General features: G+C 37.4%; 1 protein-coding gene across 1 annotated transcript; it reads right to left on the bottom strand.

Moving 5' to 3' along the window:
• Positions 1–3,885: 3,885 nt before the first annotated feature.
• Positions 3,886–14,496, bottom strand: LOC584499 (cholinesterase 1). Its single transcript, XM_784358.5, has 10 exons — positions 14,014–14,496; positions 10,983–11,162; positions 9,442–9,601; positions 8,126–8,203; positions 7,624–7,742; positions 7,311–7,484; positions 6,657–7,099; positions 5,993–6,187; positions 5,042–5,223; positions 3,886–4,463 (listed from the first exon to the last, which is right to left on the bottom strand). The coding sequence occupies exons 1-10, from the start codon at positions 14,176–14,178 to the stop codon at positions 4,348–4,350; spliced, it is 1,812 nt and encodes a 603-aa protein (XP_789451.3). The 5' UTR covers positions 14,179–14,496; the 3' UTR covers positions 3,886–4,347.
• Positions 14,497–14,608: the final 112 nt, after the last annotated feature.

The following is a 14,608-nucleotide window of genomic DNA, read 5'->3' as shown; positions in this document are numbered from 1 at the left end:
TATATTTTTTCCAGATTATTGACTGTTCGGTGTAATGTTGGGTGAATAGCAATTTTCATAACGCGATGAGTCTAGATGAACTGCAAATTTCACAGAATGTATTAAACGAAATGGCTATAATGGAGCGAATTTGAACGTTTTCTGGAACGTTAGGAGACTTAATCACACGAACACTTTACTCCGTCATTTTAGCAAACTTTTGCAGACGAATGCCCTCGCGTTACGATATTGATTTGTTTTTAATAAAGTTGAAATAAGTAAACTTTGACTGTATAGAAATTGCGATAAGCTTCAAACATTATCCAAACAAATTCTGACAAACAAAAGGAATATATTAATATAATTGTGAGTTGTAGTGATACAAGTTACAACACAAATTAATTCGGTCTGGCACAAACTTTGTAAACTAGACAAGTGTGGATTTATATCCTTTTTTCAACGTGCCCACTTTGCATCTTATTATGACTTATAAAACAGTCCCCCCCCCCCATTTTGCAGTTGTCTCCTCCCCCTACCTCTGTCCTCCGACGTCAACTATATAGGGCTTTAGAGTTTGGGATGTAGTAGGATTTTAGGTCACATTAGGGTTAGGGTTGAGTTTAGATATATTGCTTAGTCTAGGGATGAAATAACGATTCGGTTAGTATAAGATGTTGACAGCTGAGCAATTTTCCCCAGAGCATATGCCGCACAACACCCCAACCCTCCCACGCTACACGTTCTAACATCGGTCGTGTACATTGGTTTCTGTCGTGCAAAGCCAACATTACAAAAAACCAAGGTTAATATACAAGTGGTCAGTGGTAAAGGTGAAAAGGAAACAGATAATTCAAATTTATCTGCGGTGAACTTGAGGTTGAGTTAGTTAGTGCTAGATTCCATTATCAGAAGAACTGTAAACGTCAGGGACTTTGAGCTCGATAATATATCCTATAGATACAGTGTTCCTGAATGATAGCATTCATTTCCTCTGTACCAGGGTTTCAGCTTCCGATTGACAAGTAATTGGAACAGACAGTCTAGGACCAAGGACTTGCAATCATTGCAAGTTTGAAACAACAATATTATTGAAGGGAAACAAAATGACATATCTCAGGCACTTCCTCCGTTTTCAATCCCTGCGATTATTTTGTCATGATAAGTCTGAATTGTGATAATGTTTTAGTATTTTAGAATGTTTAGTTCTTCGAACATCCATTTATAACCTTCCCTAAAAATAGATGAATGTCCTCCTTCTCAGTATTCAAAGGGGGGGGGAAGGATCTTGCCTGGCACAAAATGCAAATGGGCTACGCCAGCTCAGTCAAGTGTTTGTTGATGTCCTTCAAAATACGATATATATATATATATATATATATGTTTCCCTGGCACCATTTCGCAGTTTTTTTCAGTCCATTTGGTAAAGCGTTCATTTAATTTAGCGCAAACACTATTTTCGGCGGAAACTGTCATTCAAACTTGCACTTCAATTATGCAATTTATCGCTTTGGTACAGGGATTTTCGCACTTCAAATTCATTCCGTCTAGAAGCCATGAGTCATTCAAAATCGTCGGCAATTGCCTAACTTGATCTCGGGCATTCTTATTCACTTATGGGCAATCAATTGGTAACATGTGCATTCAAATCACAATGTATATTGTTTATGTTGGCCCCTACCTACTTTTGTTTCAAATTCCTTGTAAATGAAAAGATGATTTTTGTTTCGTTGCATTCTTTATTGTATTTATTAAGTACAAATGAAAAGTCATACATTTTCATTTTAATTGATATACATAATATCACAACTTAAAGAAAATTGTACAGCCCTCAGAAATACATTATATAGTTAAATATATATTACACAATGTCTTCGAATTAATTTACTGAATGAATATTATAGATCAAACCCTACCCCCCCCCCCATCCACTGACAAACAACAAACACACAAACAAACAAAACAGACAGACAGAAAGAAGAGAAGAGAAGAGAAGAGAAGAGAGCAGTGTATAGCGCCAGAGAGCGGTCATCCGCTCTCCACACGAAAATAGGGGAAATAAAATATATAGTGTTGAACCATCGTGTACCAGCTTTTTCCTAAATGTTGAAAATTATGAGATTTCTATAATAATGTTAATGTCGCTCAATAGAATTGTACTTATTTTATTTATGAACTTATTAAAATAGCATTGAAAAAAACTTGCACGTAAGTCCCCACCCCTACAATTGATAATAAATATCCTTGAACTCTTCGGTAATAATCTACATCCAAATTCCAATAATCATCTTCATATACGTTTAAATTCGAAGCAGATTTGAACAAATCCATACTTGTGAAAAAGAAATCATCGGGGAAATCGGACTAATATGAATGAACGAGATGCTAAATCGGTTGCTCCGAAATGAATTTGGATGTACATGTACGAACGGCAGTATTACGGGATCATTTTATGCATAAGACCTGAATTTGAATGAGAAATATGTTGACTAAAAAGCAAAGATCATGAATTTGAACTGTCGAATAAAAAAGCAAGACTAAATTGTGCTAAATTAAATGCACGCAGAATGAATTGGATTGGCAAAGTTGCAAAGTCGGCCGGGAACCTAAATTATAACATGCAGTAGAATATGCCAGAAATAAAAATTACGATTTCGGCAAGAAAAACTCTGAAAACAGTGCAATGTGACTCGGGATAAAGTAAAGGTGAGCCCCCAATCTGTATGAATACCTAATTTATTTGATCATACTCAGTAATAATAATAATAATAATAATAGTGGGTTCTTTTATAGCGCTCATGTCAGTCAGATTTGACCCTCCTGGCGCTCCCGATTATTACCCTGGCTTTAGCACGGCTGCCATACGGCGCTCTAGCATTTCAAGGAATAAATTCCTACCAGGTACCCATTTACTTCACCTGGGTGGAGTGTGGCAAAGACCACGATATGTCAATTTATGATCCTGAATAAGTAGAGAGGGCGCTATCAACGTCAAGACATTTTTTCGAATCCTTGAGCTTAACCAACACAAAATCCTGAAATATCAACACTAAAGTTGACCATCCAATTTAATCCGAAAGGTAAGACTGAACTTGAACCATAATTACGCTAATACGTATCCCATTTTGAAGTGATTTCATTTGACGAAAGTGAGATGAATATAAGAACATGTCTAATAGGCAAACCACTCCCAACCCCAACAGGCCGATGTATGTACCTAAAGGGTCCAAGCCCGTCTTTCTTTGATATGAAGACGTCAGGAATGGAAATACTAAACAACTCACTGGTGAGGAGTTTCATGTTGCTTTTGCCAAGATTGTTACTCCAACAAATATCACTGGCACACAACAAATCCGCCACATGTGTCGGATTTATATGGAAAAGCAATCTGATCGTGTGACGTTCATCACAATCGGATTAGAGATCCGAGGAGCTGCCGCCAAGGCCCGTGAAGATAAGAGACAATAATACCAAACAATATAATTTCAAATGAACTCATAGGATATTGCCCTCTTAATTTAACCTAATAAATGTGAATTTGTCGTGAAAAAGAAACTATTGAGCATTTTATGTTTCATTGCAAGAAGGTAAGAGCTTTATTTCAAGAAATATATATTTCATCTTTGAAATAGAAATTGAAATCGATATGAACATGTTATTGATTGGATATAAAACGAATAGCAGAAAATTGACTTTACTTAATTTCTTGATAAATTATGCACAACTTTTAATATACACAGATTGTGTAAAGCAGAACTTTAGGGAAGTATAAACCAATCCATAGAGGTTAATAAATAATTTTATTTTCATCATCGAAATCTTATTTGAAATACTAAGAAAATATAAAATACTTCGATAATGAAGAAGTTAAGAAAGTAATAGAAATGTTATAATGATCCTTTTAAGAAATTATGTTGATCGTATATATAATTCAAATATTTCGTTTTACTTGTTTTGTAAATAGTCTATATGTATTTTGAAATGGATTAATAAAGTCCCTCTGAAGAGGTAGAGAGAAGAAACAAATGCTGAATAAGTGAATATTCGTTGAGATATGTAAGCCTCGGTCACAATTACTGCTACGAACGCCAGAGGACGTTAATGACAGACTTAGATTTGAACCCTGAAACCTTTGAATAGAGTCAAGTGATTGAACCTATATACTATGACACATGATTTCTAATAAGAACGGGTATTGATACAAGGCAAATTTTCACAATACGATGCTAAAATAATTTCTTGTTTAAATTGTTCAAACGTTTCAATAATCTTTATATCTTGAAATCTTATGGAGATTTTTGAAGAGTTAAATCAAGTTGTAGTAACCATGGACAATAACTCCTTGATAATAGAGGTCATTATCTGGCAGATCTAATTACAGGTTGTTTGTTGCTTGTAATCTTCGAAAGCCTGCTGCCAGTCGGTCATGTCATCCTTCCAGTCATCGTAGCTCTCTTGCCATTCTTTCTCGTCATCGTCAATTGTGTCTGAGGAAAAAGACAATTCCGTTATATATTGGTTGTCAGTGTGGTAATCGTCGTTTAATAGAATAATGATTATATAATATAATGATAATAATAACAATACAAATAATAGTAATAATAATTAGAAGAAGGATGACGGGGATGAAAAAAGTAATAATAATGATGATAATAATAAAGCTGATAATAACAAAAATACTATTAATTTAAAATATAATATAATACATGTATTAATAATGATAGCTAAAGATAGCGTCTTTATGTACATGCACATGTAGGAAAACCGGACTGGGAACAAGTCTATGACGATTAGCCTGTTGTTGAGCATAAAGTCTATGCCAATAGGATGTAAGAAAGAAAGCAATCCCTCTGTAGTTTTGATTTTGCAGATACAACCTAGGTAACTTCACTGCTATTAAAAAATTGACTTCTGTCTTGTCTGTGCATGTATTGTACACGTATATGGCTAGTGTATTTATTTTATTGCGTTTATGAGCATTGGGTTAGTTCAATCAAACATTACGATATGTTACAATTAGTTAACTTATAAATCTTATAAAATCATTGAATTAAAATCTTCTTACTTGTGAATGCCTCTAGGGCAGGAAGGTATTCGTTCCAGAAATGGCACTGCCTTGCCAGCACAGCTCTGCCTTCACCCAAGTCTAGGGACAGTTCCTTGTGTTTGAGCTCAGGGATCGTGTACAAAGGCCAAGAATCCTCTCCTACTCCTGCTTCTCCACCAACACTAGACTTGCTGGGGTCACTGAGATGGAATAAAATATAATGCAAATTCATGCTTTATCGTATATTCAGAGTATTAATGTAATTTCTGATACTCTTGTAGTGTTCATATCCACCACGAAAAGGTGCTCTAGTCGCTGTAATATCACACGGTCATATGGTTTTTAGTTGGACTTTCTATTTCGGTGCTCAAATCATTCAAGGAATTCCTTCCTTACACCTAGTTGAGGAGAATACATATATATGAAGTTCCTTTTTATTATTAATTGTATATTCATAAAAGATGATAAAATTACCAGTCAAACTCGACTAATATAGCAATCTTCAGAAATTCACATTAGATTAAATGTATTTTACGATTCCTATTTTTAAATGTGTCTACAAGCTCCCTAAGTTGATTTATTTGAAATATTTTAAATACAAATATTTTAATTCTTTATTTAAACAAAGGTATAATTATTTTTCCGAATGTAATTAGGTGAATATCTAACTCAGAGGTTATAGGCATCATGTAGGAACCTATGAACTAATTCAATACTCCACGATGAAAGAGCACAAACAAGAAGTTGTATCAAATTTGTTGAAAATTACATTCATAATTTTTATGTCCGTTTTCCAAGCGAACGGAGGAAAAAAAGATAAGGTAAATGGGCATATGACATTGAAATGATGATCCTGTTTCTAGACTCTTTCCAGGGAGAGCTCCCCAGTCGTTTTATAACACTCATACGACGTATTGTTTCTATTTTGAGGTAAAACAGTGACCTTTGCTTTTAGATTGATTATCTTACCCTGACTTGGCAAAATTTGTCCAAAACTGCATGAACTTAACGGAGAGGGCGTTCTCCTCGTCTGTCAAGTTGTGTCCACGGTAATAGTAAAGCTCATCAATGAAGGGAAGACCCCAAACGAATATCGTTTCTTCTGCGTGGCCAGCGCCTAGCCAAGGGGTATTTGGAAGTGCGTCCCCATACATGCGAACACTTCTGTTAAAGAGAAATAGAAGGGTTGTTGAAAGAAAAAAAAACATCCTCTGCAAGTCTCCTACAATCATCGTAGAATTATACAGCGTATCGTATAAAATGACCAATATTAATCGCAGAAATAAAAAACGAGGATTTAGGTGCATGGAAGCGAATAAATTACAACATAAGGTTATGTCCTCGTATACTTAGGTCAACATCTAATCTTAGGTCAGGGCACAAATTTGTTTTTCTTTCCAAACCCGACTAACACCACTGTCGAGGCTGAGTGTAACATGTACTTTCGCAAGTTGAGATGATAACGTTTTTAATTCTATTCATGATAGTACATTTCTATTCGACATTAAAAGCTAGAAAATTCAACTTTGGTATGTTTGCAATGAATGCAACTATACATTGCATTGTATGATTGCAAGTGGATGAAAGCACAAGTGGATTAGCAACTCCGATGGTGTCACCTTTAATATCTTACTTGGACGGAGCATGTGTCATGTAATATTTGTAGACGGTAACACCGGCTTCTACATGTCTTCTCATTACAGAGTCGGATGGACAGGCGAAGTTCGAATCGGTCCCGAAGTTCACCCATGATTGGAAGTAATCACTTTCCGGATCATCGGCCATTGTCCAGTCGATGTATTCCTGGAACACGGAATCATAGACGATCTCATCGTCCCTTCCATTGTTAGCCATGGAGCCTTTGATGATATTTTCGAAGGCATTTCTGTTGATCGGTGGTGCTGTAGGGCCCCCGTGGTAATCTGGATAGAAGATGTATGGTACCAAGGTTCCCTCATCCTTGTTGAAACCAATCAGAATGGGTACGTTGGCGAAGTTCCCCATCTTATAAAGATTGGTCGGTGTTTCTTTTAAGAAGGTCCCGTCCATCGTTACGGGATAGCCTTCGGCATACACCTGGAAAAGAAGCGTCAATAGTTGCCGTTATTGCAGTAGTCAAGAGCCAGGCCATTACTGGGATGAAATATTTTGCATTATGCCCATATATGCTCTGCTATTCGAAACATTGAACCATGACATCAACAAAACACTAATTTCACTTTAACTGCTGAAAACTTTAAATCGAAATGCATTTTTAACATACAAGCCTAGATTGATAAGACGTTACCTTATCGGCTGCCGTGCTCAGTGCCACAGGGTCTTCTACTTCCCGAAGGCAGGAAACCAAAGCAGAGGTGGAGACCACATCTTCACATCCCATCTCTCGTCCAAGTTCTTGTGCTTTCTCAAGTTCGGCGACTGGATCATGCTTAAAGGCCCCATTACCGATTGCCGTTCCACTCTGTCAGGTTAAAGTTCATGAATTTAAAAGTGTAATGCCGAACAAGAATGATACATATTGGAAAATATACACCGCATTACAAATGTAAAACTCTGTTTTTACGAAGAGGATTATTTTTAATAATAGTTGAAATAATCACCTGAAGAATCGCCTGATTGAAGAATCCTCTACTGAGTTCTGAAAGGATATGAAAATTAACGCTTGACGATCCCGCACTTCCTCCAAATAGGGTTATCTGATTCTTATCACCACCAAAAGCTTTAGCATACAAGTAGAAAAAGAAAGACCATACAACATGTGAGTAGGCGAGTAATACTTGCAAGATATAAATCACCTTCGCGTCAATCGTTCCTGAAGTTATCATGAGATGCTTTCTAAAATTTTGATTTGATTATTGTTTGTATCGAAAAGCTTCATTGGTGAGCATTAATTGTTATGCTCAAGGTAGCATGGCATTCACAATAGACCTGTATTAACAATCAAAGGAATGTTGATAACTTAAAAGATACACATCAAGGAAGATGGCTCTGAACGGAGCCATCTAGATGTATTCTACAAAATGGCTTTATCTATAATTGTCTAAGTTTTCATATGAATATATAATAAATTTTTATATACGGGAAAATACATTCCGTTCTCACCTTCGATGTTGTTGTAAACCCATTTCAAAGCTGCAGCTTGATCCAACATTCCATAATTGCCAGGAGATTCAGTATCCTCTATGTGTGACATAGAGGTGTACAAAATAGAACCAATAAATATCAAACATTTTCAGAGATATTAAAGACACAAATCGGGATTCATTTTGAATTTACATTTTTTTCGAGTCATTAGAAAGACGCCAGTAATAGTTTTAAATTAGTTGTCTTGCTTTCCCGCACGCCCGGCTTTTATCAACGACATATCTACATAAAAAAAACGATAATCTACACACATAGATTATATTCACTGTGCTCAAACAATACCTCCTTTTCTATTAATCTTACCACTTAAAGGGGGAACATCCTGGAAGAAATAAACTTCAAATCAAAGTATCTGAATGGCAAAACGATGCGTCATTATTGTTCTATAATGTAGAATTTACCGATCACGGTTATGCCTAGGTCACATATGCTCTACGCCCCCGAAATCGAGAGATATTTGCAGCGGCCGCAGAGAATCTGCGCTTGCCTCAGGGTCACCGAAGGGGCGTATCCCTATCTTTACAGGCCGTACGGGTCGCCATGTGAGTTTATAACGCGGAGTTATAACTGTTTTCATTTCAAGGTTTGCCGTAACGATTAGACACGACGTAGCCATACCGTAAAGCGGTTCCACGCGACCGTACGTCGGGCGTACGGTGGCATTGCGTTTTATATACTCCAGGGGTGAAGCGTTAGCATCAGTCTGGCCGCACGGTCATCGTATGGTCCCCCTTCGACCGCCTTGCGTACACATTGTGGCTACCTTGCGTCTGCCTTATTATTTGTCAAAAAGCTACGGCCGCCGCAGGGACGCCCTAAGGCGACCGTGCGTCATCACTTCAAATGCCGTTTGGTAGCCGCAGATTTTCTGTCTCCACAAATTCAAAATACGCCGTGCGGCTACCCTAAATTTGCGACCGCTACCGTATATGACAGTGGGAATGCTACGGCGGTCCTGTAATTACTATTGACCGTATATATTTTAGACCGCACGGCCGCTGCGGCAAATGTGACGTAGGCATTACAGACATTTATAAACAACTGTTTATTTTTAACATAGTTGGTGTAAGAAATCTAAGATTTGACAATTCCGGGGAAGGGGATGCTTCTTTTGAATAAAAATGGCTATACATTTTGCATTTCTTGTCTAAACTGCACATTACAAATCAGGAGTCGCAATCAGCAAATTTTCATTCTATAGAATTTTTTATTTTAATAGTCGTTTTCTATTTGCTTTATTAATTTAAAATTAATTACATTGCACTTAACCCTACCGGTTGAAAAATGTGCAAAGATCGCCAAACGGTAGTTCAAGGTAACCACAATGACGTCACCGAAAGCCACAAGTGGAACTCCATAGTAGTCATATGACATTGCTGTCCCAGCGACAAAATTTCCTCCGTGTATCCACACCATGACAGGCATCCCAGATGGCTAAAGTGAAGAAAAAAGAGAAATACCTACTCCACCAGAATGACTGACTTATACCTTTATTCCATGGCCTAACGAAATAATACGACATAAATAGTACAGAAAGCAAAGCTGTGAGTGTTCTTGGATATATTCGACACAATTAATCCTCATTCATTCAGGATTGCATTTGAATATGCCAGTAGTATATTTGTATCTACTTTTATTTGATTTTTATTTGTTTAGTTCATCAGAATAAGCCTTATGCTTGGGTCGCCTAATAAACTTTAGGTTACTAATAGTTAACCCGACGCTTGGGTTAATCTCGGTCTCAAGTCGGGTTTACCAAACAGAGTAAGACTTAGATCTATCCTCCGATCAACGTCATTTCACTTCGCCATGGAAGGTCACTTAAGATACCAAGCTGACTATCTTAAGGTGCATTTATCATCCCTTTTCTGACTTAGAATTATCGTTTTCAAACGTGTTTCAGGCAAGTTTGCATGGTGATAAACGCAAACCTGTTTTCAACGTCTTTATTGTCGCATTGTCGCATGAAAGCCCCTTTCCCACTGGATCTGCATAGATTTGTGTAGTGAATGGGTTGCATTTTTTATCGAATTTTCTGTTTTTTTTTTAATTTATGGAAACTGCCCCCTACCCTAGCCCCCGCTGCGTACAGTCATGGTTCAGTGACAAAGCAATGGCCTCGTAACTGTGAGGCCCCAGGATCAAAACCGTGTCGATGTGCTCTATTAGTGCCCTTTTGTGGGGCATTAATCCTCATTACTGTCATTTATGACTTAAGGGCGTAGATCCCCTATTTGATAAGCATAGTAGCATACACATGTTTTAGCAGTCACGCGAAACACACATTGTCAAATTATTATTCAATAAAATCTGAGAATGTATACTATTATCTAGATCTATTATTTTTAAATTATTTTTAAAATAATTCCATAAATTGGGGTAAAACAAAAATATTCCAACTATATGAGCGACAGTGTAGTTACGTTGGCCAGCGCAAGGCAGCGTACCCTCTGCGTAGTCGTTACACAACACTACACAACTCTCCGTATGGCCCGGTGTGAAAGGGGCTTTAGCACGCAGTTTCCATTTCGACCATATCTCGAACTCTAGATGATATGTTTATCATCCTCAAATTGGCTGAAGACGTACTAGAGGGGAGAAATTCACTTGATCGTCGGGTGGAATATGCTCAGTGGTTTGGGCAGAAGGCGTGGTGTTCTAATTGTTGTTCTTTTGGTTGGTTTTACATGATAGCTATAGAAGCATGTATGTGCTTGTAAGTCGGCAACCAGGGAACCGACGGATGTATAAAGTCCTCTCCGAGGGACTAGGTATAATGATTATTAATACATTATCGAATGTGCTATGAACGTACCTTTGGGCTCGGTGTGTAGACATTCAGGTACAGACAATCTTCAGATATAACTGGGTAGAACAAAGGTTGAGGTCTTTGTTGACAGGCTGATGTAAACTCCGTGGCATTCCGATCACCTTCCCAATGCGTCATGGGCTCTGGAGGAGCGAACCGCGTCGGAGGACTAGCGAATGGGACGCCCTGTATCAATAGGACAGCATCACACATTTTGGTTTATATTGACAAACACGCAGATTATTATCACTCTTTCTGTTTCCTTTTTGTTTTTCAATATTGATTTAGTATAATACACATCTGGTTTGATCAAGTTATATTTAACATTTGTTGTGAGATGTGTCGGACACTTACCTAACTAGATAGTAATTCTTCATTTGCATATTATGTTTTAAAGTGCAATTAAACCGTTAAAAAAAGTTCATCTGATTAATTGATTAGAAATCGAAACAAAAACTTCTTTTAATGCTCGGAAATAGAAATTGCTGAAGGCACAGGTATCTTGAATTGGCGAACTGGTAATACCACATTGGACATTACTGACTACGGAACTGAAATGTGAAGAGAGAAGGGAACTTGTTGAACTCGCAAAGGCGCCATGGTTAACCCAAGATTGCGAGAAGGCGAGGTGATAAAACTCGCCAAGGCGCCTCGGAGAGTTTTAACATGTCGCCTTTTCGCCTTCCCGACCTCAATAAGGCGGCTCGGCGAGTTTAAGAAGTCTTCTCCTTGCCCTCTCGACGTAAACAAGGCGTCTTAAGCAGGGCTCCCACTTAGCCGAGTTGGAGCCTCGAGTTGTGGCGAGCTGGCGCGATCTTATGGCAAGCAGTTTTATCATTAAAACATAATTCTTGATCTCAAGAATTCAATTCTTGATATCACGAAATCGAATTCCTGATATCACGAAATCGAATTCTTGATATCAAACATTACCATTGCTTTACAACGTAGAATTATTTCTTGATATCAATTAATAATAAAACGGCTTGCCATAAGATCGCGCCAGCTCGCCACATGGTTTCAACTCGGCTAAGTGGGAGCCCTGCTTAAGGAAGTTTTAACAAGTCGCCTCCGAACATTGTCGACTTACACAAGGGGCCTTCTAGCCTTCTTGCTTTCTCATCTTAGCCATGGCCCATATCCGAGTTAAACAAGTCTCCTTCTTGATGCACGTTTAAACCTCTGTAGTTTTGTTCACCTATTTGAGATACCTGTAACTTCGGCGATTTCTAAGGTGATAGGAGCCTAAGAACTTAGAAGTTAATGCTGCATTCGTTTTAACTGTACTGGATATATGCAATTGATCGTTCTTGATCTGTAGTTTGATATGATAACAAATAATAGGCCTAGCTGAATATTTATCGAGCACATATTCCATTGGATGAACGAGGCGGCTAAAAAGTATATAAGAGGGCAAATCCAACGTATTTGGTCATTTTGGTGTCCCATATAGGTGACCAAGTATCATTGGGTTCCGAACAAAATGTGACATGAAGTCTCTGATTTGAGTTTATATATGGTGTGATCCGTTACAGTAAATCTAATGGAACTAATACATTTATGTAACATACTGAATTGTATAGATGTGCTTGGCGACATATGATACAAAATGCATTGGACTTGCCTAAGACCATTACCCTCCCTTTAGCCAAGTTGCCTTAAGTCGCTGAAAACGTTCAAGTTATGACACGGCGTGCAGCGTAATGTCTTACTTAAGCATAGTAGTGCCTAAATCATACTTTTCTTTAATTTACATTCTTTCTAACACATCGTCGGCCTTATGCCAAAAGAGCCTTAACTGCTTTTGGCCATTCCGAGATAATCGCGTTTAAAGTTTTGGCCTCTCTAATAATCAAAAGTTTGTGGTCGTTTTTTTGTTTTTGAAGCCAATTTTGATAAATGTGTTAAGTTATTAGGTTTTAAATGATATGTGTTAAATGTGTTATAAAATATTCAGAATTGTATATGCTATGTGCAAAAAACATGTTAGGGCCTTTTGGGCATGAGGCTTGTATTACTGCCAGAAGGGCCGTAACCTACTCGGCATTATGCCAAAAGGGGCGTAACCTACGCGGCGTTATGCCAAAAGGGCCTTAACCTGCCGTTATTTACGCGCGCATAGTTAGCGCCCTTCTGGCATAACGAAAATTTCTTGTTTCGCAACACCTTTGGTTTGCCAAAAAGCCCCTCCTACGGCTACTGGATCACGAAAACTGATAAAACTGATTAATTAAAATGTTAGAAAAGGTATTTTTGATATCTGAATATTTGTATTGATATAATGCAGCTTTCGGTAAAGTTATTTTTTAGAGATCATACATTTAGGACACCTTTTTCGTTGTTTATTTTCATCACAGTCCCATACGTTGACATCTGCGTATTTCAGCGAGTCGGTCGCATTTCATGCATCCACAATTAATTTAGATCTCACTCAGATTTCATGATCTAAAATCATGACATATACTTTCAGTGATTATTTCAAGTACATTGTGTCTATTGTAGACTAATCCTGTTTTTAATGGTGTTTCTACTGATATTTATTGAATTAAATGGAAATTACAAAATAATCTGTCATTGATAAAAGATTTGCCGTGTAGGTTAAGGCCCTTTTGGCGTAAGGAAAAAGATGAGATACACGTTAAGGCCCTTTTGAAATTCATAATTATCTTCATAAATAAATCGAATTTCAACAAGTAAAGCACATCATTTTTAAGAGAATGTTGAAATCTACAAGGTAATGTTAATAACTCAATAACCCCCACAATCGGGTTAAGGCCCTTTTGGCATAAGGCCGACGACATGTAAATCGTTCAGTAAAAAAATTGATGTACATAAAAATATTGTAATTCAAAAGTAAATGTACATTACGAAACACTCATATGGTTTTAGTAATTGCAAATATCGGACTACGGTTTAACATGTTTGATAAGGATTTGGTCCTCAATATTTGTATTGACTTAAATAATTACGATCTCATGAATTGCGGTATAACTGAAACAAGTTATAATTTGAAACTACATACTTTTTAATGACTTACCAGAAACATATCGACATTTTTGGTCACGTTTATAAACTGGTTCTCACTGAACCTGACGGTCTTCCCAATGAGATTTCCTTCAGTGACAGTCACACGAGGGTTTTGACCAGATACGACAATGATCGTAGAGACGGAAATGGCTAAGAAGATAGAGAGCAGCTCCATCTTTCTTGAAATAAAAGTCGAACACTTCCTAAAGATATTTTCAGTGCCTTCGGTGTGAATAACATTCGATGGGTTTGTTTTCAAGTCTCAGTGGTTTATTCAAGCGTCCTTGGGTCTCTTTACTGGTTAGGTGTGGTTATTCATTTAAGAAAGACAAACATTTGGATCCGTATTCTACCCAAGGTTGAAACCGATGCTGGGTTTAAGCTCGGTCTGATGACGAGTTTAACAAATACTGAAAGAAGTCTAAATCTTAAACAATTTTAACCCCTGGCGTTGTGTTCAAATAGATTAGTATCCGAATTGTCAATGTTATAGAATGCATCGTCATGCAGAGTGCTCATGTTTAAGAACAGCGGCGAGTTTTTTTCTTCAGCTGATATTTGATCAGGGTTTGCTTGCTTTGCCAATTATGTAATCACTGGTGTTT

The sequence above is a fragment of the Strongylocentrotus purpuratus genome, unplaced genomic scaffold, assembly GCF_000002235.5.
Source record: "Strongylocentrotus purpuratus isolate Spur 01 unplaced genomic scaffold, Spur_5.0 spur5_scaffold_6, whole genome shotgun sequence".
NCBI classification, from domain to species: domain Eukaryota; kingdom Metazoa; phylum Echinodermata; class Echinoidea; order Camarodonta; family Strongylocentrotidae; genus Strongylocentrotus; species Strongylocentrotus purpuratus.
The sequence above is the reverse complement of the archived record's forward strand: the minus strand, read 5'-3'. Positions and strand labels throughout refer to the sequence as shown.